This window comes from Ascochyta rabiei, chromosome 8 (assembly GCF_004011695.2).
Source record: "Ascochyta rabiei chromosome 8, complete sequence".
Taxonomy (NCBI): domain Eukaryota; kingdom Fungi; phylum Ascomycota; class Dothideomycetes; order Pleosporales; family Didymellaceae; genus Ascochyta; species Ascochyta rabiei.
The window spans coordinates 1,363,155-1,386,158 of record NC_082412.1 but is presented as its reverse complement, the minus strand read 5'-3'; the positions used below and the strand labels follow the sequence as shown (position 1 = coordinate 1,386,158).

The 23,004-nt window shown below is 54.5% G+C and overlaps 11 protein-coding genes across 11 annotated transcripts, besides 7 other annotated features; 6 read left to right on the top strand and 5 right to left on the bottom strand.

The window, feature by feature from the left end:
- Window positions 1–35: 35 nt before the first annotated feature.
- EKO05_0005389 (uncharacterized protein) lies at window positions 36–1,256 on the top strand (the record flags this gene model as incomplete). Its single annotated transcript, XM_038940086.2, has 4 exons — window positions 36–95; window positions 149–208; window positions 285–1,143; window positions 1,192–1,256. The coding sequence occupies 4 exons, from the start codon at window positions 36–38 to the stop codon at window positions 1,254–1,256; spliced, it is 1,044 nt and encodes a 347-aa protein (XP_038798405.2).
- Window positions 840–877: a tandem repeat.
- Window positions 1,257–1,678: 422 nt separating the features above from the next.
- Window positions 1,679–2,650, bottom strand: EKO05_0005388 (uncharacterized protein; the record flags this gene model as incomplete). The annotated part of the gene is made up of 3 exons (XM_038940034.1): window positions 1,679–2,133; window positions 2,183–2,425; window positions 2,476–2,650. 3 exons carry the CDS (start codon window positions 2,648–2,650, stop codon window positions 1,679–1,681), a joined length of 873 nt encoding a protein of 290 aa, XP_038798404.1.
- Window positions 2,651–3,570: 920 nt separating this feature from the next.
- On the top strand, window positions 3,571–5,150 carry EKO05_0005387 (translocon subunit; the record flags this gene model as incomplete). Its single annotated transcript, XM_038940201.1, has 3 exons — window positions 3,571–3,580; window positions 3,681–4,704; window positions 4,754–5,150. The coding sequence occupies 3 exons, from the start codon at window positions 3,571–3,573 to the stop codon at window positions 5,148–5,150; spliced, it is 1,431 nt and encodes a 476-aa protein (XP_038798403.1).
- Window positions 5,151–5,421: 271 nt separating this feature from the next.
- EKO05_0005386 (uncharacterized protein) lies at window positions 5,422–6,279 on the bottom strand (the record flags this gene model as incomplete). Its single annotated transcript, XM_038945984.1, has 1 exon — window positions 5,422–6,279. The coding sequence occupies one exon, from the start codon at window positions 6,277–6,279 to the stop codon at window positions 5,422–5,424; it is 858 nt and encodes a 285-aa protein (XP_038798402.1).
- Window positions 6,280–7,367: 1,088 nt separating this feature from the next.
- On the top strand, window positions 7,368–8,573 carry EKO05_0005385 (uncharacterized protein; the record flags this gene model as incomplete). The annotated part of the gene is made up of 1 exon (XM_038945983.1): window positions 7,368–8,573. The coding sequence occupies one exon, from the start codon at window positions 7,368–7,370 to the stop codon at window positions 8,571–8,573; it is 1,206 nt and encodes a 401-aa protein (XP_038798401.1).
- Window positions 8,574–8,819: 246 nt separating this feature from the next.
- EKO05_0005384 (uncharacterized protein) lies at window positions 8,820–9,582 on the bottom strand (the record flags this gene model as incomplete). The annotated part of the gene is made up of 2 exons (XM_038940189.1): window positions 8,820–9,413; window positions 9,466–9,582. 2 exons carry the CDS (start codon window positions 9,580–9,582, stop codon window positions 8,820–8,822), a joined length of 711 nt encoding a protein of 236 aa, XP_038798400.1.
- Window positions 9,583–10,854: 1,272 nt separating this feature from the next.
- Window positions 10,855–11,094, bottom strand: EKO05_0005383 (uncharacterized protein; the record flags this gene model as incomplete). Its single annotated transcript, XM_059636591.1, has 1 exon — window positions 10,855–11,094. One exon carries the CDS (start codon window positions 11,092–11,094, stop codon window positions 10,855–10,857), a length of 240 nt encoding a protein of 79 aa, XP_059492574.1.
- Window positions 11,095–11,505: 411 nt separating this feature from the next.
- Window positions 11,506–11,542: a tandem repeat.
- Window positions 11,543–15,678: 4,136 nt separating this feature from the next.
- Window positions 15,679–15,714: a tandem repeat.
- Window positions 15,715–17,221: 1,507 nt separating this feature from the next.
- EKO05_0005382 (uncharacterized protein) lies at window positions 17,222–18,199 on the top strand (the record flags this gene model as incomplete). The annotated part of the gene is made up of 1 exon (XM_038945982.2): window positions 17,222–18,199. The coding sequence occupies one exon, from the start codon at window positions 17,222–17,224 to the stop codon at window positions 18,197–18,199; it is 978 nt and encodes a 325-aa protein (XP_038798399.2).
- Window positions 17,909–17,961: a tandem repeat.
- A 405-nt stretch (window positions 18,200–18,604) lies between the features above and the next one.
- EKO05_0005381 (uncharacterized protein) lies at window positions 18,605–18,844 on the top strand (the record flags this gene model as incomplete). Its single annotated transcript, XM_038940229.2, has 1 exon — window positions 18,605–18,844. One exon carries the CDS (start codon window positions 18,605–18,607, stop codon window positions 18,842–18,844), a length of 240 nt encoding a protein of 79 aa, XP_038798398.2.
- Window positions 18,845–19,469: 625 nt separating this feature from the next.
- Window positions 19,470–19,521: a tandem repeat.
- Window positions 19,522–19,640: 119 nt separating this feature from the next.
- Window positions 19,641–21,366, top strand: EKO05_0005380 (rRNA-processing protein las1; the record flags this gene model as incomplete). The annotated part of the gene is made up of 3 exons (XM_059636590.1): window positions 19,641–19,766; window positions 19,845–19,987; window positions 20,232–21,366. 3 exons carry the CDS (start codon window positions 19,641–19,643, stop codon window positions 21,364–21,366), a joined length of 1,404 nt encoding a protein of 467 aa, XP_059492573.1.
- Window positions 21,173–21,206: a tandem repeat.
- A 350-nt stretch (window positions 21,367–21,716) lies between the features above and the next one.
- EKO05_0005379 (Mitochondrial oxaloacetate carrier protein) lies at window positions 21,717–22,821 on the bottom strand (the record flags this gene model as incomplete). Its single annotated transcript, XM_038940131.1, has 4 exons — window positions 21,717–21,809; window positions 21,863–22,610; window positions 22,678–22,752; window positions 22,805–22,821. The coding sequence occupies 4 exons, from the start codon at window positions 22,819–22,821 to the stop codon at window positions 21,717–21,719; spliced, it is 933 nt and encodes a 310-aa protein (XP_038798397.1).
- A 113-nt stretch (window positions 22,822–22,934) lies between these two features.
- Window positions 22,935–22,968: a tandem repeat.
- Window positions 22,969–23,004: the final 36 nt, after the last annotated feature.

The window sequence follows — 23,004 nt, the reverse complement described above, 5'->3', positions numbered from 1 at the left end:
ATATAGACGTTATCGGTTACAGGTTCCTAGTCAACATGTCCATTTCAGCATACGCTCCGATCAACCAATTCAGCAGGGACGACCCACCATCACCTGTAAGTTCAGTAGCTACCTGTCAGAGGATCCAGTTCCAACATAAAACTTGTAGCCTAAGCCACCGCCAAACAGCCCTAAGAACAAGGCTCTTGATCGTTCCCAATCGCTAACTGTGAGTAACTTTGCAATTCCTTCGCAGACCTAAACTCACATTGAGTCTGGAAATCTTACTGACTCCCTGTCCCAAGAATTCGTTCAACTACGTCACGGAAGATACCACAACTGAACTTGAGGGTGAGGGCTATCCGTCTCCTTCGCCAGTGGGCCCTTCCCTCTTGCCCCATGCAAAGCCGATAGAGAATCTTGAGGCCGTGGACGCCTTTCTCAAGGCTATGGAACTCCAGCCTGGGTGCAATTATTCATCACCCCTTCCGTCTCCTTCGCCCAGCGTGAGATCTGAAGAACTCTTCAGCGCTATCGATCAACTATTGAAGGTCATCCGTCTCAAGCTTGGCGGTAAAGACCACCTGTCTCCAGCTTATTCTAGAACGCCTCCTTCGCCTAGTACGGGGCCTTGTGATTGTGTCGAAGGCGAAGGGTTATCGCGTCTCTTACCTGCTCTGGCGCCACTGCCACCACATCCCGTTTTGCGAGATTACACCATTGATACGCAGCGGCTTCAACGCGGAGACTCGCCACCTCCGCCTCCACCACCGTCTCCTAAGGCCAGGCCTCAAGATGGCGAAGGTTCGTCCTCCCCTTGTCCGTCTGGTCCCCCTTCGTCTCCTTGCAACAAGCTTGGACGCTCGCCGTCGCCGCCGCCCCCCCCTCCTCCCTCGCCTAAATCAAAGCCGGGTGATGACATTGACGGCAGAGACTCGCCATCCCCGCCACCATCCAACCCGCCCCCGTCTCCTCGCAACCACAAGTTTGGACGCGGAGATTTCCCTCCACCACCTCCTCCTCCTTCCCCCAAAGCAAAGCCAGACGAGAATTTGGACAATGATTTTGGACGTGGAGACTCGCCCCCACCTCCTCCACCTCCATCTCCTAAGGCTAGATCAGAAGGGGATCTGGATCCTTACACACCGCCCCCTTCCCCGCCCAGTGAGTACACTCTTCTGTGATTTATGAATGCTACTGACGTGGTTGTAGAGCCTCCGAGTCCTCCTCTGGCTCCTTCCCTTCATAAAGATGGGTTGTTGGTGGTTTACGCTTGAGGCGGCGGCGGTTCACTGACGAATTGTTTGAGAAGGGTTGAGATTCTGTGACAGACATTGAGGGTGAATGGTGAGGTTCTCCGGGTGATAAGATCTTGGTGGCTGTCTTGCGTGTTGCAGAAGAAACCGAGTGTGGAAGTTACTATTCCTGGGCTTTCTCAACAGAGCCCGGAAATCTTCGATAGTTGCTAAGTAATTACCGGTTATCTGTGAAGAGCCTGGTGGTGTCTTTATCTATCTATTACATGATAAACATTCAACAATGCTAGCCTAATCAGTCCCTAAATCTAAAGCGTTGGATTCTCGATAGCCCGCTCCCTTTCCGTACGAGAGGTTGTATCCTACCAGTATGGGAAAGGGTAAGCAGACGATGACAGTGAAGCGAACTCAATGACAAGCGGTCTACCGTGCCCTTCTTTCCTCTACTGACTGCCCACAACCACCTTTTCCTCGTCGCTCAAATCATCCACCACCCTCCCCTCTCCTTTTGGGCTCTTCATCGCTCGTTGCTGATACACGAAGAACAAAACCAGCACAGCAAACATCGGCACCCCGTCAAACACGTACAGAGTCCACTCGTGCGCGATCAGGTATGCCGCATTGCCCATGGTATACTCTATCAGACGGAATACACAGCGGAACAAGACAAGCGCGCTGATTGTGTAGAGCGTGTGGATGATGCTCTTCCACGCGTCGTTGGAGGTGTTCGTTGCATCAGAATCGGAGTCGCGTTTCATGCGGGCCAAGCGGACGTTGCAGTCGATCGCGGCGGCCAGGAAGACGATAAAGGTGGCGACCTGGAGTGCGAGACCTGTGATGACGACCTTTTCCCCTGCCAGGGCGAGGGAGAGTTGCATCGTGCCCATGAGGCTTGCGCCTGTGCATCGTTAGCTCGGTTCGCTTTTTGGCATCCGTGAGAAACGTACCTAGTCCCTGCACAACCAGCGTCGAGATGTCTGCGGTCACGAAGATTCGTGTGTACCATCTCGGACTTATTCTTGAGATAGCTGATGCGTTGGCGAGGTTGATTATTCGGCCCAGCATCATGTAGACGGTTGCTGCGAAGAACAGCGGGCCGATGAGGAGAAGAGTGCCTTGGATGATGAAGGGTACCCATGCTTCGTTGTCGTAGTGGGAGCCAATGCGCGCAGAGAATCCGGCGATTTCGCCTGCTTTGTGTGAGTTGTGTTCACGAGGGATCCAGAAGTGATGAGCTCACAGAGGCCGCCGATGATGATGTATACAATGCTTGTCTTGCGGTGCCTCACATAAGCCCACACTTGGAGAAGAGTCAAGATGGTGAACAGAGCGAGGAAGAGCGCAGCGAGGGGGAGCGAGGGCGTGTAACGGTACATTTTCCAGTCGAAGGAGGAAGAGGAAGGAGGGTTTGCCATGACTGCGAAATTATGTAGAAAGGGAGTTGAATAGGAGGAAGCTGAGTATATGAATGGATCATGCAATGCTTTAAGGGCAGCCTAGTGGTACTCTTTGTGAACTGGTTGAGTGATGTATAGTGCAGTGAGGAAGATGCCATGCTTTATACGCAATCCCTGCAACGAGGGCTGTTCTTGCGAATGCGAGATGCTGCCGCGAAGTCATGTTTGAAGTACACTTCTCGCACTCGCTTAAAGAGGCTGTGTCGTCAGGACGCACGTTAGCTGTGGCCCTGGGTGCCTCCTTCGCATAGCATCGCAGGGCTGACTACTCGTCGACGCTAAATTCGCATTCGCAGTATTGGCCAATGAGAAGAGCGCACTAGACCCTGTTCGAGCTGACGCCGGTGAGGTCATGGGCACGATGAGTGCGAAGTCGTTCAGAAGCTCAGATCTGTATGCTGCACTCGATCATGTTGCGTCTATGATTGGCAGATTCTAGACCTGCGCCTGTGGACTGCATCGTGTGAGTTTGCTCGTGAGAGAAAGACTCGAAACAATGGAGCATGTAAGGGCCCTGTATGCACGGGCCAGCCAGCTCCTGTAGGCGTAGAGAACAACGTCGAGCGTCCCGAGTGCAAAGCTGCGGTAGAGGGAATCAGGAGACGACGAGACCGGGGCGTTCCGTCAGCATCTTCCTCGGGCTCCAGGCTCAAGCCAGCGTGGCCTCTGGCAGAGTGGATGCGCGCAGGGCGAAATGACAAGGGGGTCGTCTCTCCGCATTAGCGAGGCGGAGGCTTGGCGCTGTTTCTCGAACACGTTGCTAGAAAGAGCTCGCTGGACCCCCTCTCCATCACCCATCTCGAGCGCCGCCCACGACACCTTCTTCTTCACTTCCTTTTGTCTCTTTTCGCTTCGCTTGGGCCTCAAGACTCGCAACCATGAGCGGCCGTAAGTGCCTCCGCCGCAATTGCTGGTCGCGCGCGCGATGCATGCATGCGCGCAATGGACGTAGTTGCACGCACCAAACACAGCTGACCACGGCCTGCAGTCCGGTTCCTCGATCTCGTCAAACCCTTCGTCCCTCTCGTCCCCGAGATCCAGCTCCCTGAGAGCAAGGTGCCCTTCAACAACCGCCTGGTATGGACGGGTCTGACCCTCCTCGTCTTCCTGGTCATGAGCCAGATGCCGCTGTACGGCATTGTCTCGTCTGACACCTCGGACCCGCTCTACTGGCTGCGTATGATGATGGCGAGTAACAGGGGAACGCTGATGGAGCTGGGTATCACCCCCATCATCTCCTCGGGCATGGTCTTCCAGCTCCTCGCCGGCACCCACCTCATCGACGTCAACCTCGACCTCAAGTCCGACCGTGAGCTCTACCAGACCGCCCAGAAGCTTCTGGCCATCCTCCTGTCCTTCGGCCAGGCCGTCGTCTATGTCATCTCCGGTCTCTACGGACAGCCCTCTGACCTCGGCGCCGGTATCTGCGTTCTCCTCGTCATCCAGCTCATCATCGCCGGCCTGATTGTCATTCTCCTCGACGAGCTGCTGCAGAAGGGCTACGGTCTTGGCAGCGGTATCTCGCTCTTCATTGCGACCAACATCTGCGAGTCGATCATGTGGAAGGCCTTCTCCCCCACCACCATCAACACTGGTCGTGGTCCCGAGTTCGAGGGCGCCATCATTGCCCTTGTCCACCTGCTCTTCACCTGGCCCAACAAGACTGTTGCGCTCCGCGAGGCTTTCTACCGCCAGAACCTGCCCAACGTCATGAACCTGATCTCGACTGTCATCGTCTTCGGCGCCGTCATCTACCTCCAGGGCTTCCGTGTCGAGATCCCTGTCAAGTCTGCCCGCCAGCGTGGTGTTCGCGGCTCGTACCCCGTCCGCCTGTTCTACACCTCCAACATGCCTATTATGCTGCAGTCGGCTCTTTCCTCCAACGTCTTCCTGATCAGCCAGATGCTGTACAGCCGTTTCTCCGACAACCTCCTTGTCCAGCTCCTCGGTGTCTGGGAGCCCAAGGAGGGCTCCGCTCAGCTCTTCGCTACCTCTGGCATTGCCTACTACATGTACGTGTCGGCCTTGAAAACTGTGAAGATCAATTGCTAATTCGCTCAGGTCCCCTCCTCTTAGCATCACCGAGGCGCTCTCCGACCCCCTCAAAACCGCTGTCTTCATCGTCTACATGCTCGTTGCCTGCGCTGTCTTCTCCAAGACCTGGATCGAGGTCTCTGGCTCGTCCCCCCGCGATGTCGCTAAGCAACTTAAGGAGCAGGGTCTCGTTATGGCCGGTCATCGTGAGGAGTCCATGTACAAGGAGCTCAAGCGTGTCATCCCCACTGCTGCCGCTTTCGGTGGTGCTTGCATTGGTGCTCTCTCCGTTGGTAGCGACCTTCTTGGCGCCCTTGGTAGCGGAACTGGTATTCTGCTTGCCGTTACCATCATCTACGGATACTTTGAAATCGCCGCAAAGGAGGGCGACATGTCCGGCCTCAAGGGCATGGTCATGGGTTGAGTGCTTTCGCTTTGGAAGCATGTACAAGACAGGGTTGATTTAAGGATTCTTATTATGTTCTGGGTTATGGAAAGAAGACTGCATCTGAATGCTGGAGAGCATGTGTACACTATGAGCGTCACGACGTCAAAAGCAAGCATTGTATGCTAGACTGGATTTTGCTTGGTTATTTGAAAAGCTCGAAAAGTCTGATGTCTGATAGATTAATGTACTATTGAAAAGATCACTGCTCATCTCCACACCCGTTCCACATCAAGTACAAGTTCCACCTTCACTTCTCTGCAACGACAACCCACTGACTAGCTTTCATCCTCACGTCATCCACCTCTACTATCGTCCCAGGTTGCACTAACAGCAACTCCACCAACTTGTCCACAGCCTGATCCCACGTCTCACCATCGCCCTCGAACCACCCCGCAATACCCCCCAAATAGGCCCAACTCTTCTCCGCCCAGTCTCGGAGTCCACCCCGCTTCACTACTGCCCATGCGTCACTCTTCTCGATTGTGATCTTATCCTCCTCGAAACCTGCCTCTTTCATGACCAGCTGGATATGCCGTCCGTCGTGCCAAGCGACGACAGGTGTGGGAAAGGGTTTTCCCGGTCGAATAAACTCGTGCACCGTTCTCACGGGCATAAGCCACGTCACATGAGCCCAGCAATTCACCACCGCGACACCGCCTGGCTTCAGTGTGCGGTAGATTTCCCTTGCGCCGTCGACGCCGGCCGCCGACGTGAAGAAGATGGCAATGTTTGTAATGGAGTGCGTCAACGTGTTGTCTATGAACGCCAGTTCTTCGGACTTCTGGTTCGTGACTTCAATAGGCCAGGAGTTTGATTTTGCGGCGTAGGTCAGTGCAGAGAGGAAAGGAGGGTCGATGTCGGTTGCGTGGATTCTTATATCCTGCGGCCTTGCAGGCGACGAGAGGATGGCTCGCGAGACGGTGCCGGAGCCGCACGCGTTGTCATGGACTACGGAGCCTTTGGGGATGGGAGGGATGAGAGAGAGGTTGTGCTCTGCGAACTGAGCGGTGATAAGACCGCCTGTTGTTTCGTAGGTTGAGACTTTTCGCGCGCTTGAGAGCAGTGCTTGCGCTTGGGGAGGGGGGTTGACGGTCGAGATGTTCATGGTTGTAATGTCGGTTTGGACACGAGGAAAAGAGAAGCTACGAGCAGATATGAGTGGTTATAAGTGAACTGAGACATGTATACTGGGAAATCCTCAAGCCTTATATAAGGCTGAAGCGTCGTTTTGTTCAGACGGTATAGCGCTTACGACAGGTGCGTAGGCATGCACACATTCGTGTCAGCTACGTCTGATGGTCAATGTGCCTGATGTTCGGACATATACAGTCCATAATAGCGAAGTCTCTCTAAGCTCAGAGATTTGACATGTGGTTCGTAGGTTGAGCAAGTACAAGACTGTCGGCTCCGACTTGTGGTGTTGTGCAGAGAGTCAAAGCTGCGTCGGCTCCGGTGATCGGATCCGAACATCATCCAACTCCGTTGCGCACCGCGCTCAAATAACAGACGTTGAACAGGACTGTATCAGAAACGACAGTGTTACTGCCTTAACAGTTGGATGAAGTTCTATCTCTGACAGGACGATTGGTAAGACATGAGGTTTGTCTATGACATAGATGATTGGCTGCTGCCTTCGGACGCCTGACACATCCTGCCCGCTTTCTATCATCATGCCTGCACTTCTGTGCTATTTCGACGACCCCCGGGTGGTAACGAGGTATGGTTCGTCGTACTACGGGCTTTGTGGGTAAGAAGCCACACCGGAAGTCTCGTGAAGGTTGTTTGACGTGCAAGCGGAAGAAGGTGAAGGTAATTACTCCTGTTGAGACGAGTATTATGATATTCTATGGTAATGATTTGGGGGGCTAAGGGGGGCTGCTACGGGAACAGTACCGTCTCTTCTGAAGCTGGACTTTGAAAAGACACAGCCGGAAGATATTGTTGGCAGACACGATGATGAAAGAGGTGGTACTGACGTAATGGCAGTGTGATGAAGGCCACCCGAGCTGCGGCTACTGCTCATTGCGCAAAGTGAGCTGCGAATATGTTCATAAATCAACATCCACTTCACCTTCTTCGAACACTTCGTCGTTCAACAGTGAAGGTTCTCCTTCGAGTACTGTGTCAGTGGTGGGTGAGGAGATCAACTTCAACGACACTCCATCTCCAGCCCTGTCCTGGTTGCTACCATCCATGCATTCAGCTTCTGGAGCTATATCTGGTCTGGACCTCAAACTCCTGCATCACTACAAAACCTTTGCATGGCAGACACTTACCGTGCGCGATGATCCCGTCGTTGTGTCTCTACACAGGGACTCTGTTCCTCAACTCTCTCTTTCGCAACCTCACCTGCTCTACGCGCTTCTTAGCGTTGCATCGTCCCACAGTAACGCTCTCGCGCCATGCAAACAAGTCGAAAATCAAGCACTGCTATACCGTCAGCGGACCTTTGCCGAGTACAGCAAGGTGTTACAGAACATCACTGTTGACAATTACGAATCTGTACTCATAACGGGCATGCTCTTACTGAGCCTGATCCCGCCTCCGGAGGAAATCATACAAGACGACGACGCATACCTCACTTGGATGGACAGCTTTCTCAAGATGAGCGAGGGCCTCCGTATACTCGCCTCTCTACGTTGGGCAGCCGGTATCGAGAAGCTCTCTGTTTACCCCTTGATCTGCAGAGAGCTACGGACGTTACCACCGCCACCAAACCTCTACAACAGCGACGATCGTTTCCTGCATACTCGCGTTGGCGCAGTAGGCACGACACCGGATCACCCCAACCCGCCGTCAACATACTACATGGAGCAGTCTGAAGCATCGCCGGTGTTTCTTCCACCACCGTTGATGGACCTGTTGGCTTCACTCAGCAATGCAGAGTCCAGTTCGGGCCTGATTGATCTGCATGGCAATACGCTCTATCCTGTTTTGCATGCATTGAGTCCAATCTTTCTGAGTTTGTACTACCACCACCTGAATCCCGACTTCTTCGTCCGCATTTTTGTGTTCTGCTCCTTTCTCATGCCAGATTTCTTGGCGCTTGTTAAGAGCCGTGAGCCGAGAGCGCTCGTCTTGGTTGCGTGGTGGTTTGCGCTCGCGGGACTGGCACCGAGGGGTTGGTGGCTTGGTAGATCGGTGGTGGGGGTCGTGGAAGCAGTCAGGAGGATCGTCACAGAGAAAGGCGATCAAGTTACCCGGAGAGCATTTGAGGGCGTCGAGAGTATCGTTCGTATACTGGAACGTCAAGGCAGCGAAGCAGCCGCGAAAAGTGTATTCGAAGAATGGGCTGGTGTGGACTGGGATGAAGGACCCAGGAAAGCAGGTGAATGGGATGCGGGGCTTATAGATGACTTACTCTCATGTGGCGTAGACAGTACTCTAGAGTCGATCTAACTGTCAGGGCCCTGACTGGCAGCAGAGATAGATTTATGAGTATCACATTACTTGGTATAGACAAATAAATGCATAGTACTCTAGATGCACCAATCCTTTTGGAATTACCGAGTACCGCAGACTTCACTGGTGACAGCACAGCCCCTACACTGGCTTTCTGTGTAAACCGAACAAGGCTAGAGGACAGGTTAGCTTCGAGATAGCCAGGAGAGTAGCTAATCCCATAATTTCATCTTCCTTCATTTACTATGCTCTCCCAAACCGCGCATCTCCAGCAGGCCTCGGTTCTCTCAACATACAGTACAGTGTAATTTTATCCTTTTCTCGATCGCCATCCTTACACTCCATTTCTCTCACCAACTCAAACCCAAACTTCTCATAGATCGGCACATTTGGTACACTCCTGGAACTCTCCAAATAGCATTCCACTCCCTCCTCATCCGCCATCTTCAACACTTCTTCCATCAGCTTCCTACCGACGCCCTGCCCCTGCGCCTCCGGCAACACCGTGACGATATTACAAAAGTAGTACCCCTTGTCACTCTTCCATAGCTCTTTCTGCGCTTCCGCCTGCCTCGCTTTCCAGATCCAGTACCGCTGTGTGCTGAGTCCACCACGACCGTACCACGTGTTCATCCGGATCTGGTTGAGCCAGAGCCACCAGTGAGAGAGGTACAAAGACCAAGACGCAGGCTGGGAAGGGGCGTGTGGAGGGAGCCACATTGCGCAGCCGAGGATCTTGGAAGGCTCGGAGGTCGAGCGCGCGACGTAGAAGAGGCCGTGCGATATCCCCCATCGGCACCGGAGAGTTAGAGAGACGCGGTTCCGTGTAAGATCGACCTTGGAACGTGTCAGTACTCTTTCTTGGTCTCCACGGGTGGAAAGCGTGCACCTTTGAGCGGTCCGGATATACCCAGTTGTTGTATGGATCGTTCGCGAAGGCTTCTTGTATCGTATCTATCGCGCCATCGATATCGGCGTCTGTCATGCGTGTGACTTCGATAGGCATCTTGGTGTAGACTCGAGGGGTCTGCAATGGGAGACCGTTTTATCTAGAGTATATTGGGCCAAGGCAGTAGGAGATTCAAGGCGGCTTGAGCAGCGGGTGCACTTGTGTGTGCACAGACAAAGCGTTGAGAACAGAGAACGCCATCATGGGTCGTAGGGAGTGAAGATGTTACTGGGTTGGTCGGCAGTCGAGATACGGCGGGGAGAAGACAATGTTTTGGGAAGGTATACGCGGTAAGCGAGCCACCTCTCGATTTGTTGGGTACAAACGTGCAACTGCTACATCTATGTAAAAGAAGTATTCAAGTCTAATTCGTATAAGCATCATCAGTCTCTAAGTAGATAGAGGACTATAAGCCCGTGCCTACATCGAAGAGTCACAACACTTGCTGATGGTTTGGGTCAGCTGCTGAATCGAACTTTCTTCGCAACGTAAGAGATGCCTTCTCCAACATACGATGAAGTAAGAATCTCTTCACGAGCGTCCGCTCCTTTGTCGAATGGAACGTGTTTTTGAGTTACTCCAGATGCATAGACTCCAAGCTGGGTCCCAAAGAACAGCATGTTGGAGGAACATGGTACAGATGGGATTCAACAAACACCACACGATATATCTGGAAGCGCATGCGAAAAGATAGGGAGGTCAACAGAGGTCTGACAATGAATCTGAACACAGCAGCCCCTATGAAAGACCCCATGGATTGCGAGAACGATGCAATACAGGCGCGGATGAACGTTGCTCGCACCTATGCCCTGTTTCTTCGCAGTCAGGTGTGCCCAAGCTCTAAGCTGATGCCTATCGCAATCATCTGATCTTCATCACGCTACGAGACTGTTGTTTGCGTGATCTTCACGCTTTTGCTGGGAGATATTGTAGGGAGGCAGCAGCCCAACAACAGGCAAGATATATACCATGGTGTTCGCTTTGTACGAAAGTATGTCCCGCTTGATACACATAAAACTGCCTGTTTCTTTGTCCTACAGCCGCATTCGCTCACTGTTATCATCAAGATGATCGTCCGTGGAAAAGTCGAGCCTAAGCCCCGCACTACCGCATCCTCGTCATGATCGACACTCCTGCTTTTCGCAGCTCATCTGAGGTCATGACCGATGACATCTTCATGCAACGCTTGTGGAACGGGGCGGGACCCGTTTGCCTAAGTTCTGACCTGCGTTGTGCTTAGGCAGTAGGCCAGCACGTTGGAAGGTCGAGATCCACTTCGATATGAAGACGATGCAACAGCGGGACTACGTTATGGAAAGTTCGGGTTGATCAGTAACAGTGGGGAAATGATTTCCTCGGAGGATTACGTATGCTTGTGCCGTCGTTCGATTGGAACTCGGTTGCCGAATACTCGTGTGCTCTGAAGCCCGAGAAGAAAATTCTGTAGTTGTTCTTCCTGAGGGTGTTGAAGTCTGATAATAGATAGCGTTGTAGCACGGTGGCTTCGTTGCGAACGACAGCTAGTGAGTGCCTCTCCCATGATAATAATGATAGAAACGTTGCGCTCATGGCATCCTGCGCAAGTTGCCGTGCGATGATCGAGATCGGGAGCGTCTGAGGTAGTCGAACCAGATATGTTCGACACGTATCCACGTCGTCAATCAAATACACAGTAAGGCGGCTTGTTTGAAAGGGTGTGGTCCAAAAAGGTTACACGAAAACCATTCAATCGTATATGGGGTTATGGGATTCAAGGCGTGCCAAGCTTTTTTTTGTTGCAGACTGTTAGTAAAGGTCTGGCCACCGTGATGATTTGTAACAGCGTTCCACCGTTCTGTCATAGCCGTGGTTTGGATATCCATTACGACAAGGTGCTTCGGGGAGCACGGTAAAACCCTCGACCAGTGTTGTCAAACTTTACCGATGTCGCTTCGTACAGGCGGTGAGTTGCAGGTTAATCGGGCGGCAACGACGCGACCGGAAGAGGCGGGAATAGAAAGAGAAGATCAGAGAAGAGTCAGCTTGCGGGAATACACCGGCGTAAACCAAGCCCTGTGTGTCTGTGCGTGATGCGTATGGGGGGCACCAAGGATTTCCTTGTTCGATCGTCCAAGCACCTCGAGCGAAAGAGGGGTTACAAAACTGTGGCTGATGGTGACGAGTCGTGTTGCTTGGATGTTTCGACCGCCTCATGACTAGAGGAGCAGGCTCGGCCAAAAGACAGCTGGAAGAACATCATGCCACTGTGGCTTGCTAAATGACAACGGGTGGCCTTGCACTCTGCTGATCAGATCTATCTCGGCCCAAAGTAAGCGCTCGTCAGCGGAGACACTACGGTAAGGTCTACTTATGCAGGCGCCCTCTTTCGTGCATACGAGCTCTTGACTTGATGGCTGAGGAACGACAGTTTGGTGGTTGCACACAGCGGGAAGCTGTCTGAACGAACCGCCTGGGTGTTTCGATGTTCCTAGTCGGGTAACGGTTGCAATGATTGGATCAAGCACGACGTGTAAGAGAATGCACGGTCATATGCGTTCTTGCTGAAAGAGCGTTCTACGTTAGCTCATGCAGGTAACTGTTGCCTTACTTGATTGCTTTGCATTACTGTGACTAGGTTCAAGGACCCCAGGCGAGCCGCGTCTTGCCTGGAGTACGAGCTCCACTAGCACACATGCCTGGTCATTGAATTCAGGAGAAGTGGTAGAACAGTACATAATGTGGATACAGAGAACAAGCCTCCAATATCGCGTCAAAACCCCAGGTACGACCGCTCCTTCTAACCCACAGGGGAGATTTAGAGTAGCTGTGAGAGTGTCGTATGTTGCTGAGTATCTAAACACAGTACAGATCATCAAAGCTATCGAAGACTTCTACTAGGTAGAATCCGCAAAGGCATCTAGACAACGTTGTTAAGGTAAGAACTAAGATCTGCTAGGGCTGGATTTCTGCGACATACGAGCAAGCTAATATGGTTATCGCGCTTGTGGGAGGGTGCATGCATCGAAGCCGCGTCAGTGTGGAGAGCAAATTATTCCACCTCCAGACGGCAAGGTCCGATTCTCGGATGCTGTGGTCCTGCAGCCACGGGTGTCAACACTGCCATGGGTGTGGTATGTCGTTGCACTTCCGTTCGTGCTTGCTTGTTGGCACAGCACCCTAGCACAAGGCAAAGTGTGTATCACGAGGCTGCTATGAGCTCAGCATTTAGGATCGCAGGTCACCGAGACGGCCAAAAAAAACATTCCTGCGTGTGAAACCAAGTTCCACCCAATCCTGGTGGTGCAGCTGCTGTAATGAATGGTCGACTGCAAGGGTGGCACTGGTCTAGTCGCCCACCGATGGTCCGTCTCAGCACAGGTGTACAACCTCATGGTGAAGTGAACCTGGGCAGGATGTACGCATGCAGTGACAGCTTACTTGCAGATGTCCGTTGAGGCTGCACGTCGTAGCGAGGACTGTCATACTCGTCTCGCGGCAAGATGGGGCCATACAACAACCTTGTCAAAAGCCTCCCGTTTGAGGTTATAGAATCGATACGTTGCACAGGAAGTTGTGCATGAGTGCAAACCGTTGCCCGCCATGTCGAAAAGTGAAGAACCCGCTACAATCTAGTAAGCGACCTCGACGTATCGTGAATCGAAGCAAGAACTGACATCTGCCATTCCGGGCTTCTCTGCAACATGAGAGCCGGCAACGCAGGATGTATGGACAGTGCTGTTCGATTTGCAGGGTGGAGTACCGTTGTGCTATACGGTGATTGCCGAAACGAACTTCATGTCTTGTCGCAAGGATCTTAGCAGCTTACTGTGTAGGTCGGTGACATTTGCACCCGGAGTATACGCAGACGGAACACCATAACGGTTACCAAGGTGAACGGCAACCAGGCCCTTCCAGGAGGTCGACGGCCAATGGCGATTGGTTGACAGGGTCCAACGTGGAACAAGCTCACTGCAGGGAAGCTCTGCCCTCGCAAGCGAGCGCTGCTCATCTCTGACAGCCTCCGTCCGATAATCTGCAACGCGGGACGCTCTCATGACGTAATCTTCACCGTGCCACGAGACAAGTGGGTCTGAACGTGGCGTTCTACGTATTTAGGCCAAAGAGAGAGCTGCTTGCGGCAGCACTAGCGAGTGCCAGGAGGGCGCTTCCAGCTCGCTATCCCTTGTGGTCGGTTTGTCGTCTCCACAAGCTGCTGGCCAAGGATTCTTTTCTTAGTGCGAATGCACAGTGACCTTACTGCCTCAAGCTCGATGCTCACCCTCACCAGAGTGTATCTGAGGGGCTACATGAAAAGTAGTCTCTATCGTCATCGACATGCTCACTCTCCTTGTTGAGATGGTGAGATACTCTGAAGCAGGCAGGGCAGTGGATCACTAGCTAGAGAGGGAGTGTTGCCGATCTTAGCCAGGGGCTGATGTTCGCAATGCGTGTTCTAGACTGTGCCTAGGGCAACGTCCAGCAACGCGAATTGTTCTGTGGGTCATGCTGAAATTTACGCTCGATGTAAGGATGAGCCCTCGGGAGTCAGCGCACGGTTGCTGCACATGAATCCTTGAAGGCTGAGCGGCTGGATGCACTTCGCAATCTTGGTGAATCGAACCAACCAAACACATCGCATCACCATGGTAGTGATCTAGTGCATATCTGCAGGCGTCCCGCGGTTCCCTTGTTCGTGCTGTGTCTGGTTGCGCCCGCGTCGAACTGGCAACCACGGTAAGATGCAGATCAGAGTCTGCTGCCATGATCTGATACCGTTCGCAGAGATTTCTGAGCAGAATCCACTATGAATCGTGCATGCGTGACAAGGTAGTCAAGGGCCAGCACTTACATGGACACAACTTGTCTCGTGATGCACAAAGTGTGACGGCTGCAGTCTTCCTCCAAAAGTGGCCGAGGCCGAGACCGACCAAGCATGACACGCGGTAAGATATGCGCTACATGGTATTCTATTGGCGCGCTGTGAAGCGCGAAGACGAGAAGGCCCAGGGCTGGCATGGTGACAGCGAATCTGGTCAACAGTGTTGCGCATCTTTGTGGCAATCTCAGACATTCCGCGAAAGACTTACGCCCAACTTTCCGTCTGATATTGTACGGTAAATGTACGTGATCAATCTGGTGATAGAAGGCGTGAAACCAAAGATGACTGGTACTGGGACAGCGCTTGCGCGTTGCTGCGACTAGATGCATACTAGTGATGGAGAATGAGCGCAGTCCTATGGATGTTGCACCTATGCATGGCCACAGTTGTGGTTCTCACACTTCTGGCAACCAGACACCAGCCCCCTGACGTTTGAACCGCCAAAACCATCCTTGTGCCCGCATTGGACCGCCGTCGATCATCTGGACGGGATGCTACTAGGATCCTCGGCGTTTCGGCTGCATCCACACAAGCCTACGCCGAGGGGATTTCTCCTTGTCGTTAACGGTATTGCTGTTTTGGGCCTGGTCACCGTGGGGTTATCCTAGAACGCCTTGGTGGCCTTTTTCCCGTTCCCATAGATTGCTCGGAATTGTTGGCAGACCAGGGTCGGTCAACAGTAGCGGTAAGCTGCAGCTTGAAACTGGTGTAGGTGCACAAGCGGCTTTGTCACCAGAGGCGCAGCTAGGCTTTCGTCATCAGCAATCTACTGAATGCAGCGCATCACATGTGTCCATCGTGATAATAGGAACCAATACACCCAAACCTTAGCGACGGCACCGGCTGTTAACGGACAGTGTTGTTGCCTACATATATACGGATGCCAGCTTTTCGCCAAGATGCCGTATACCAGTCGCTAGACCGAGAACTATCGAATATCGAAAATCGAAAATCGATTTACCAGCGAACACGTCTCTTCGACGATTTTCCATGTCTCTGCCGTGTCTTGATTCAGGATTCTGGTCACTGAGCGAAAGTGGCCGGTGGCTCGGTGTCAGCAGCCTGCGCATCGTTTCAAAGCTCGGTGATCCACAGCGGTGGTGAGGTGGTGCTCTTTACCGCCCCTAGCCAAGTACAACAGGGCTACCGGGTTGATTGTCACATAAGGGGTGCCTGGGCGTCTGCAGTAGCGGCACATACTCCCACACTGGAGGGTGGACCATGGAAGGGGGAAGCGGCTGTCCGCGGCTGGGTGCTCACACTGTCTCCGAGGGTTCTATTGGCGAGGCTGATGACATGTGCATGTGCTGTGCCGGGTGAATGTCATGTGCTGATTGCCTCAAGGCGCTCCCCGTTGGCTGTGTGACTCCCTCCCAGCGGGTAGATGTCGATGCTGCATGCATCTTGGAAAGACCCTTGCCGTGCTTTGCTGTCCCCGTTGCAGGTGAGCGGTCGCAGGGGCAGGCTGGCTAATCTCGATTTCTGGAAGGCGTTCGGCTGCAACGTGACCAATGGTGTCGCCGTAGGTGCGCCCGCCCCGGATCGCGCTTGGACATGGGCCAGCAGCTTGGTTTGCCGACGGCACGCGCAACCAGACAGGAGGCGCTGGGTTGCTGCGTGGTGGGGAAATGCATTCCCGGAAGTGGGTGATGATTGGTCAGGCACAGGGGGCTGTCGTGAATGAGATGTCGCAGCGCAGGGAGGCCAACTTCGCTTCCCAGTCTTTTCAGTCCCGAGACTAGGACTGCGAATCCCACCAAAGTTTGATCCTTTCTCATCGGCCCCCTGATTTGGGGACTGGCGAATGACGCCCAGCGACACGCCTTCTCGCTGGCATCTGCACCCACGAGTCCCGTCAGCAGCCATATCGTCTACACTCACGCAACTGCCGTGCCGCTTGCGCAGTTGTCTTGCACTAACTGTGCGTCGATGATGGCGCAGCTACAACATGACGCCGCCGATGCTGCGATGCTAGAGTCGCCATGCATTGCAAACATGAGTCTTGAGGGCTAGCAGACCGCCTGAAGGGCCCCATGCATACGATACTCCACCTTGGCCTCGACTCAGCTGTAAGTTCGTCCTTCCAGAGCCTAGTCGCACTACCGCCTACCGTCACCTTTGTGGGTGCGGTAGCTTCCCTTGCTTGCTGTCTCGATGAGCCGGCCAACCTCCGCTGCACGGTTGCTCCGTTGCGCCATGATACATTGGTACCCGCCCTTGTCCACAGCCTTCCTTGTCCTGTGATTTGGTCATTCCTCGCGTTACTTTTCGTTGTCTGCATCCCGTGCTATGGATCATCGTTCTAGCCGTGCCACTCAGCCTAGTCGTCACAGCGCTCCCTCACCGAGCTATCCCTTGGTAGCTCCATACGAAGTAGTCAAGAACTTTCCGTTCCTTGTCTGCTTCCATTCCACTTTTGTCAATTCTCAAGTTTCCGCTAGCCTAGCCCTGGCAGCTCACGTACAGACCATGACTTGTGCCGCGACGTTGTTCTTTCTCAATTTCCCCATATATCCAGCCTAATTCGTCCACACCTCTTGGCACTGTATATACCTTTGTACATCTCCCAAAGCTGGCACGCTCGAGCTGGACAAGAGCGACTGCAATGTGCAGGATTGTTTAAGAGACCATTCCACTCAAACCGTACCGACGTAGGACGACACTTCCTCCACATCTAGTCACACTGTAGCTGTCGACACCTATTTATTTCTCAGAATGTCCGCCCATATGTATAGTGCACAGCTACCACGACGGACCTCGCGAAGCTCGGGCACGCAACAGTCGTCACGCTCATCACGTATCGAAAAGCCAAAGAGCCATCACAACAGCCCAAGGACCATGGAGAGAAGGAAGACCACCACAGAGCCCAAGCTCTACGCAACATTGGACGACCACTACAAGATGATGTTTGGAATCGACGATTCGGAAGAGGAGGTGGAGCAGCGTCCACAGCCGAGCAGGCCTGTCAGCTGGCACCCTTCATCAAACCAATGGTTCGCACCACGCTCGTCAGCCTATGTAGCATCTCCCCAACAGCAGGAATGGTCATGGAACACACCGTCAAGAAACTCTGACCATGGGTCCGATTTTTACTCCCTCTCCACACGGAACTCCATGTACGACTCGAATACGAACCACCAGACCCCTGCTGCAGTATATGGAATGCACACGGGATCTGATGAGTCTGACTACAGCTGGCAAAGTGTTGCACATCAAGCCCAGTCGTACGCATACTCCGCTGTTCACGCTCCCACCACCGAACCTCTGCCCTGGTATCTACAGCAGTGGGCTCAGAGGAACCAAACGCGATGCTACTCGGACTCGCAAAATGGGTCAGCGGAATTTCTGCCTATTCAGCGTCCCACAACTTACGACGACCGGATGGATGCGGAAGATGATGGGAAAGAGCTTGTAGGCATGGGCTTGTACGATACTCCTGATCCAACTACTGCTTGGGGAGGCCTTGCAGAGGCAACAGGTCAGGGACTGAAGCTGGAGGAGACATGGCAACCACCTGAAGACAACGAGGAGGAGGAGGATGAGGATGAGGAGGAGGGTGAACATGACGAGGAAGACGATGCAAGCTCGGAGGGCAGCATGGGAGAACCTTCCCCACCGCTACCGGCAGTGACGCAACCAAGCCAACAACTGCAACTGCCAGTCCACGTGAAACCACAAATGCCTGGTAGCATGGAGGGTCAGAGCTTCTTCTTCGACGACGAGGAGACCGTGTCTAAAGAGTGGTGGTTCCATCAGCTGAAGCAGCCCAACATGCCCGTGCAGGACACGGGCCTTGGGTATGGCTGGCTTCGTTGACTGACCAACACGCGTTTGAGCAGTGCACCATTTTACAGCAGGGCGTGAGTGAGAGCGATTCGATTCAGGATAGTAGAACATTTACATATACCCCTTGCCTCGGAAGGCACCACATCGCTCACAAAGAGGTCAGATGAGTTGTTGGTCCGCCATCACATCAACACACAATAACAAGAAAAAAACGAGTCAAACCCTATGTCTGCCGTTCTTTGCTCCCGACTGCCGTGAAGAAACGATCATCCTCGTTAGCTCCACACGCCCCTTCACCATTTATTCCAACTCGTCACTTACGACTCTGCTGCACTATAATTGCGCAAAGCCAACGCTAATCTTGTCTCGGCGTCATCTCTCCGTTCTCCACTGAGATCCCACCTGTGGAAGGCACGCTCAGCACCCGTCACGGACATGTCCCCGGCGCAGGACCACTGCAACGCCAGGAGGAGTCACAGCATCCGGACGCTTGCCGAAGACCCCGAAGACCCGGCAGACCCGGCGGGTACGAATACGCCAGAACAAGCCAGCAACGCAACAGGCCACGACCTCGAAATCTGCCGCATGCGTCTCACCAACTCAGAAACGACCGACGCACCGCCGCGGAAAATGCTGCTTGCGGAATGCCACTCAAGGCTGAGCATGTCACTGTAAGCGACCTCGGTTTCCGTGGTACCTGGCTCTGATGCATCATGCCCGCATTCACACCTGCGCGCAGCGGCGACTTTTAGTGTGCAACGAAGAAGTGAGATGCCGTGCCGTGCGCCTTGCACCGAGACACACCAGGCGGCCCAGCATGAACACACCGACCAACCTACGATTCATCTTCCAAGCACCACCCAAGCACCCAAGAATCTTCCAGCGTCGGCCACGCCAGCACCCCCCCCCCCTCTCCCCTGCTGCCCCACGGTGCTCCTACGGCGACTACCGTAGCCCGCTTTGATAGCTCGAATCAGTGCCGTGCCAGCCAAAATAAGATTCGTGAGCCGTCCAGGTGTGAGCGAGCAAAGTTGAAAGGATTCTGGAAACCCAGCAACACAGGACGCCTCACTCGCGCTTGCGCTCGAACTGACCCCCCGGGAGCGCCATGACGCCAGCCACGACGGGTCCAAGCTCGCCGTCCCCAAGTGGGGGCCTGTCCGGGTGCATTTCGACCGCGCGCTCCGAAGTCCCGATCCGCCGTGCTGTTATCGATAAACAGCCTGCACAGGCATTTGCATGCGGCACTATTTTGCTCGAGGCAACAAGGCGCGTACTCACGTGCGCCACGCCTGCAGCTGACGACGACGACGACGACGACGACGACGACGACAACGACGACGACGACGACGCACGCGTTGGGTAGCCTGCCCTCTTTCGCCTCTGGCCAATCCTGGCTTGGCTACCACCTTTAAACGCTCCCCCTGCACCAAGCAAGTGAGTCGGCTCTCTTTGCGAGCTAGCAGCGGCTATGGAAGCGTATACGCACTTTGTTGTTACGCCGTGGCGCAACAGCCAGGAGCTGATTCAGCTTCGGCGAGACTTTTATCGGCTAGGTGATGACAATGTTGATAGGAGAGAGTGTGCTGTGAACAAGGTTAGTTCTTGTAGAGGATCGCCAAGAGAGTGAGGTTCTTGAGCGGTGTGCAGGAGGAGGTAGGCTGATGAAAGGTAGGTTCTGGCATGGCGGGCGAGAAGAGAGAGCTTGCCTTTGTTGTTAGACTCGACGGCGGATATCGTTGATGTGGTAGTCCAGGAGGAGAAGGGTGGGCTGAAGCACAACGCGTGCAGATTGCTGTATGCGACCGCTATATCAAGGTAGGATCACGGTGGGTTCCCTTCTGTCTGAGGAAAAACCACCGCTTCATCGTTTCGAGCTTCGCTTTGCTCTGCCATGATTTCGTCTTCTCTGCATACGCTCCTCTCCCCAAGGCTTTCCAAACCACCCAAGTCCTCTCTCAGCAGCGTTCTGTGTTCTTGGTACTTCACGCGTTTTCATCCCCTCTATGCATCACAAAGTGTCGTCTGCGTCTGTGACAAGTACCTTCTGACTCGCACGCAGATTCATCACCGGATACCTCGACACCCAGATTGATCTGACGCGGGACCGCCCTTCATGGTTCCCATCAGGAAAAGCACTGCAGCCGCCCGTCTCGCTTCTCGAGGTGCGGCACTGCATAGTCCACAGACACATGCCCTCGCTAGCCGAGCTGAAGCGCGCCACGCGAGAAGCTCTCGCCTGGCTATGGGAGTGGTACTGGGCGCAGCTGGAACCGGCCTTCAGCCTCCCCTCGTTGGGGACAACAAGCGGTAACAACGACGACGACGACATCGGCGCAGCGAGCAGACACGTGCGCGACAAACTCCAAACCATCCTGCGCACGTACGTCAAGACGCGCAAGCAGGAAATCAAATCAAAACGCAGGCCCGAGCTGTGCACAGCAGCGCGCGACGCTCTGTCTACATGCACGCTCCGCTTCAGCCCACCAGCCAGCACGCGCGCGTTGTCGACGGCGCAAAACGCCCTGCTGCACCTCCTCGTGCGCGACGCGCAGATGCTGCCCCAGGACAAGCAACTCGGCACCACAATGTCCGGCGCCTTCCTCGTCTGGGGCCCGCTGCTGAGCGCCTTCTGCGCACAGAGTCCCGCGTGCTTCCACGCGCTGCTGGACGCCGTGCTGGAGGGTATGCGCGGCGGAGACGAGACGAGCGGGGCGGCCAAAGAGGGGTTCTGTGCGTGGGCCGCGCATATCCTTACCAGCAGCGAGTGGGCGGGTGTCAGGAGGGGGGAAAGAGCGGTCAGGGAGAAGGTGCTTGGGGATTGCATGACGGAGCTCCGGGTCTGGGATCTGAGGCTTGCCGAGGAGATTGTCGGTGTGATGGGAGGGGAGGGGGAGTTGTGGCGTGCGATTCTGGAGGCTTCGCGGAGTGAGGAGGCGGGCGAGGGGGTGGTGGTGCGTGATGAGGTGGGCGGCGAGAGAGAGAAAGAGGCGGATGGAGATATGGAGGTGGAGGTGGAGGTGGAGGTGGAGGTGGACCGAGCCACAGAGGGTGTACCCGTGGTGGCTCACAACCCCGTGCTAGCTCCCGGCTCCAACGAGGTCAAGGAGAAGAGCAGAGGGCCGCAGAAAGTGGTCGGGTTGTGGAAGCCAAAGCCTATTGGGTGGCTGCCTGAGGGCTGGGACGAGGACGCGTGAAAGTGGATCGCGAGGGCACGTGTGGACCGATTCTGATCGTCTGTCCGATATATCGATTCTCATCGTCTGTCCAATATCGACTCTCACCGTCTGTCCGATATCGATTCTCATCGTCTGTCCGATAGCGACTCTCACCGTCTGTCCGATATCGATTCTCATCGTCTGTCCAATATCGACTCTCACCGTCTGTCCAATATCGACACGCTAGATGCAGGCGCTGCGTACCATGCGCGCTTCCCAATAGTCTACGTATACCCAAAGTCTTTTCGTGCCTATGCCGCCCCGTCCCAATGCGCCATGCAATCCAATGGACATGGATATGTTGTACAGTGTATAGTCTTGATGCGTGCTCAGATCTCCGCCTTGGTCTCTGGAGACAGGATCCGGTCTTCGAGCTTGCGCATCATCTTGATTGTTTGTTCGGCGAGCGTGAGGGTAAGGATCTAAGACAGGTCAGCGTGCGTTCTTCGCGGCTCGTCGGAGAGACGGAGCTCACCGTGTGCGGCAGGATCCTGGCCAAATGGGCAAAGTAGCCCTTGTACATGGCCATGATGCCCTCTGTCTTGATCGTTCGGTACAGGCAGTCAAGCGCGGAGCTGTACAAGTTGCCCGTCTGGTTGTACATGCGCGACATGATGGTGTCTGGAGGATGCATGACACAGCAGACAACGAAGCCACTGGCCGTACTGCTCGCAATGTGCAGAGGCATGCCTTCCTCCATACCAAAGTGCTTCACCAGGCGCCTCTTGGCGAAGAAGTAGGTGGGAAGCTGGACGGAGCTACCAAAGCCTGTGCGCACCATGGCTGGCCCTACGCCGCGGTAGAGGCCCTTCATCCCCTCGCTCGCGTAGATTTTGCGCATGCCATCGAGGGCGCCCGTGTAGTGGTGCTGTGTTCCGACGGGTAGGAAGGGCGAGTACGACTGCAGACGGGTCTTGACGAGGAAGAAGGGCGATCCGGCGGCAGCTCCAAGAATGCCCGAGGCAGCGCCGGAGAAGATGTTGACGCCGAAGGACTGCAGGGTGGGGTCGTGGTAGATGGCTTTGGTGACGCCTGCGCGCAGAGGCTCGTAGAAGCCTAGCCGGCAGCCGTTGAGCGTCATCTGGTAGACGTAGGCGCAGTTGATTCCACGCAGGAGGCCCCTGGGGCCTTCGTTGGACAGGATGACTCGGACGCCGTGGAAGACGCCCTTGTACATGCGCGGCGCTGCCTTTTTCGACTGCAGCTCGCCTTGCAGTTGCAATCTAGACGCCCATCAGCACCATCAGCAGCCTTCTGCAAGCGCACGTGGTTTCGCGGGTGTATGCGCACCGGATCTTGACCGTCTCGAATCCATGCGTGACGGTGACGGCACCGCATGCTGCCATTCCACCTGCAATGAACGAGCTGGCCACGTCAGCTGCCGAGCAACAGGCCGTGTATCGTCGGCGCCACCTACCCAAGCGTGGTCGACATGTCGCCCCCTTTCGCGACAGCTCTCTGGTCGTCGCGGTTCCGGGCTGGCCGAGCTCCAAGCTCCCCGTGACGCTGCGCAGTGCGGAGGTTCGGTGCCTTGCGAAACAGGCAGCGTGGCAGTGGCAGTGGCAGTGGCAGTGGCAGTGGAAGACCAGGGTGCGATGAGGCGGTTGTGGATGTTGG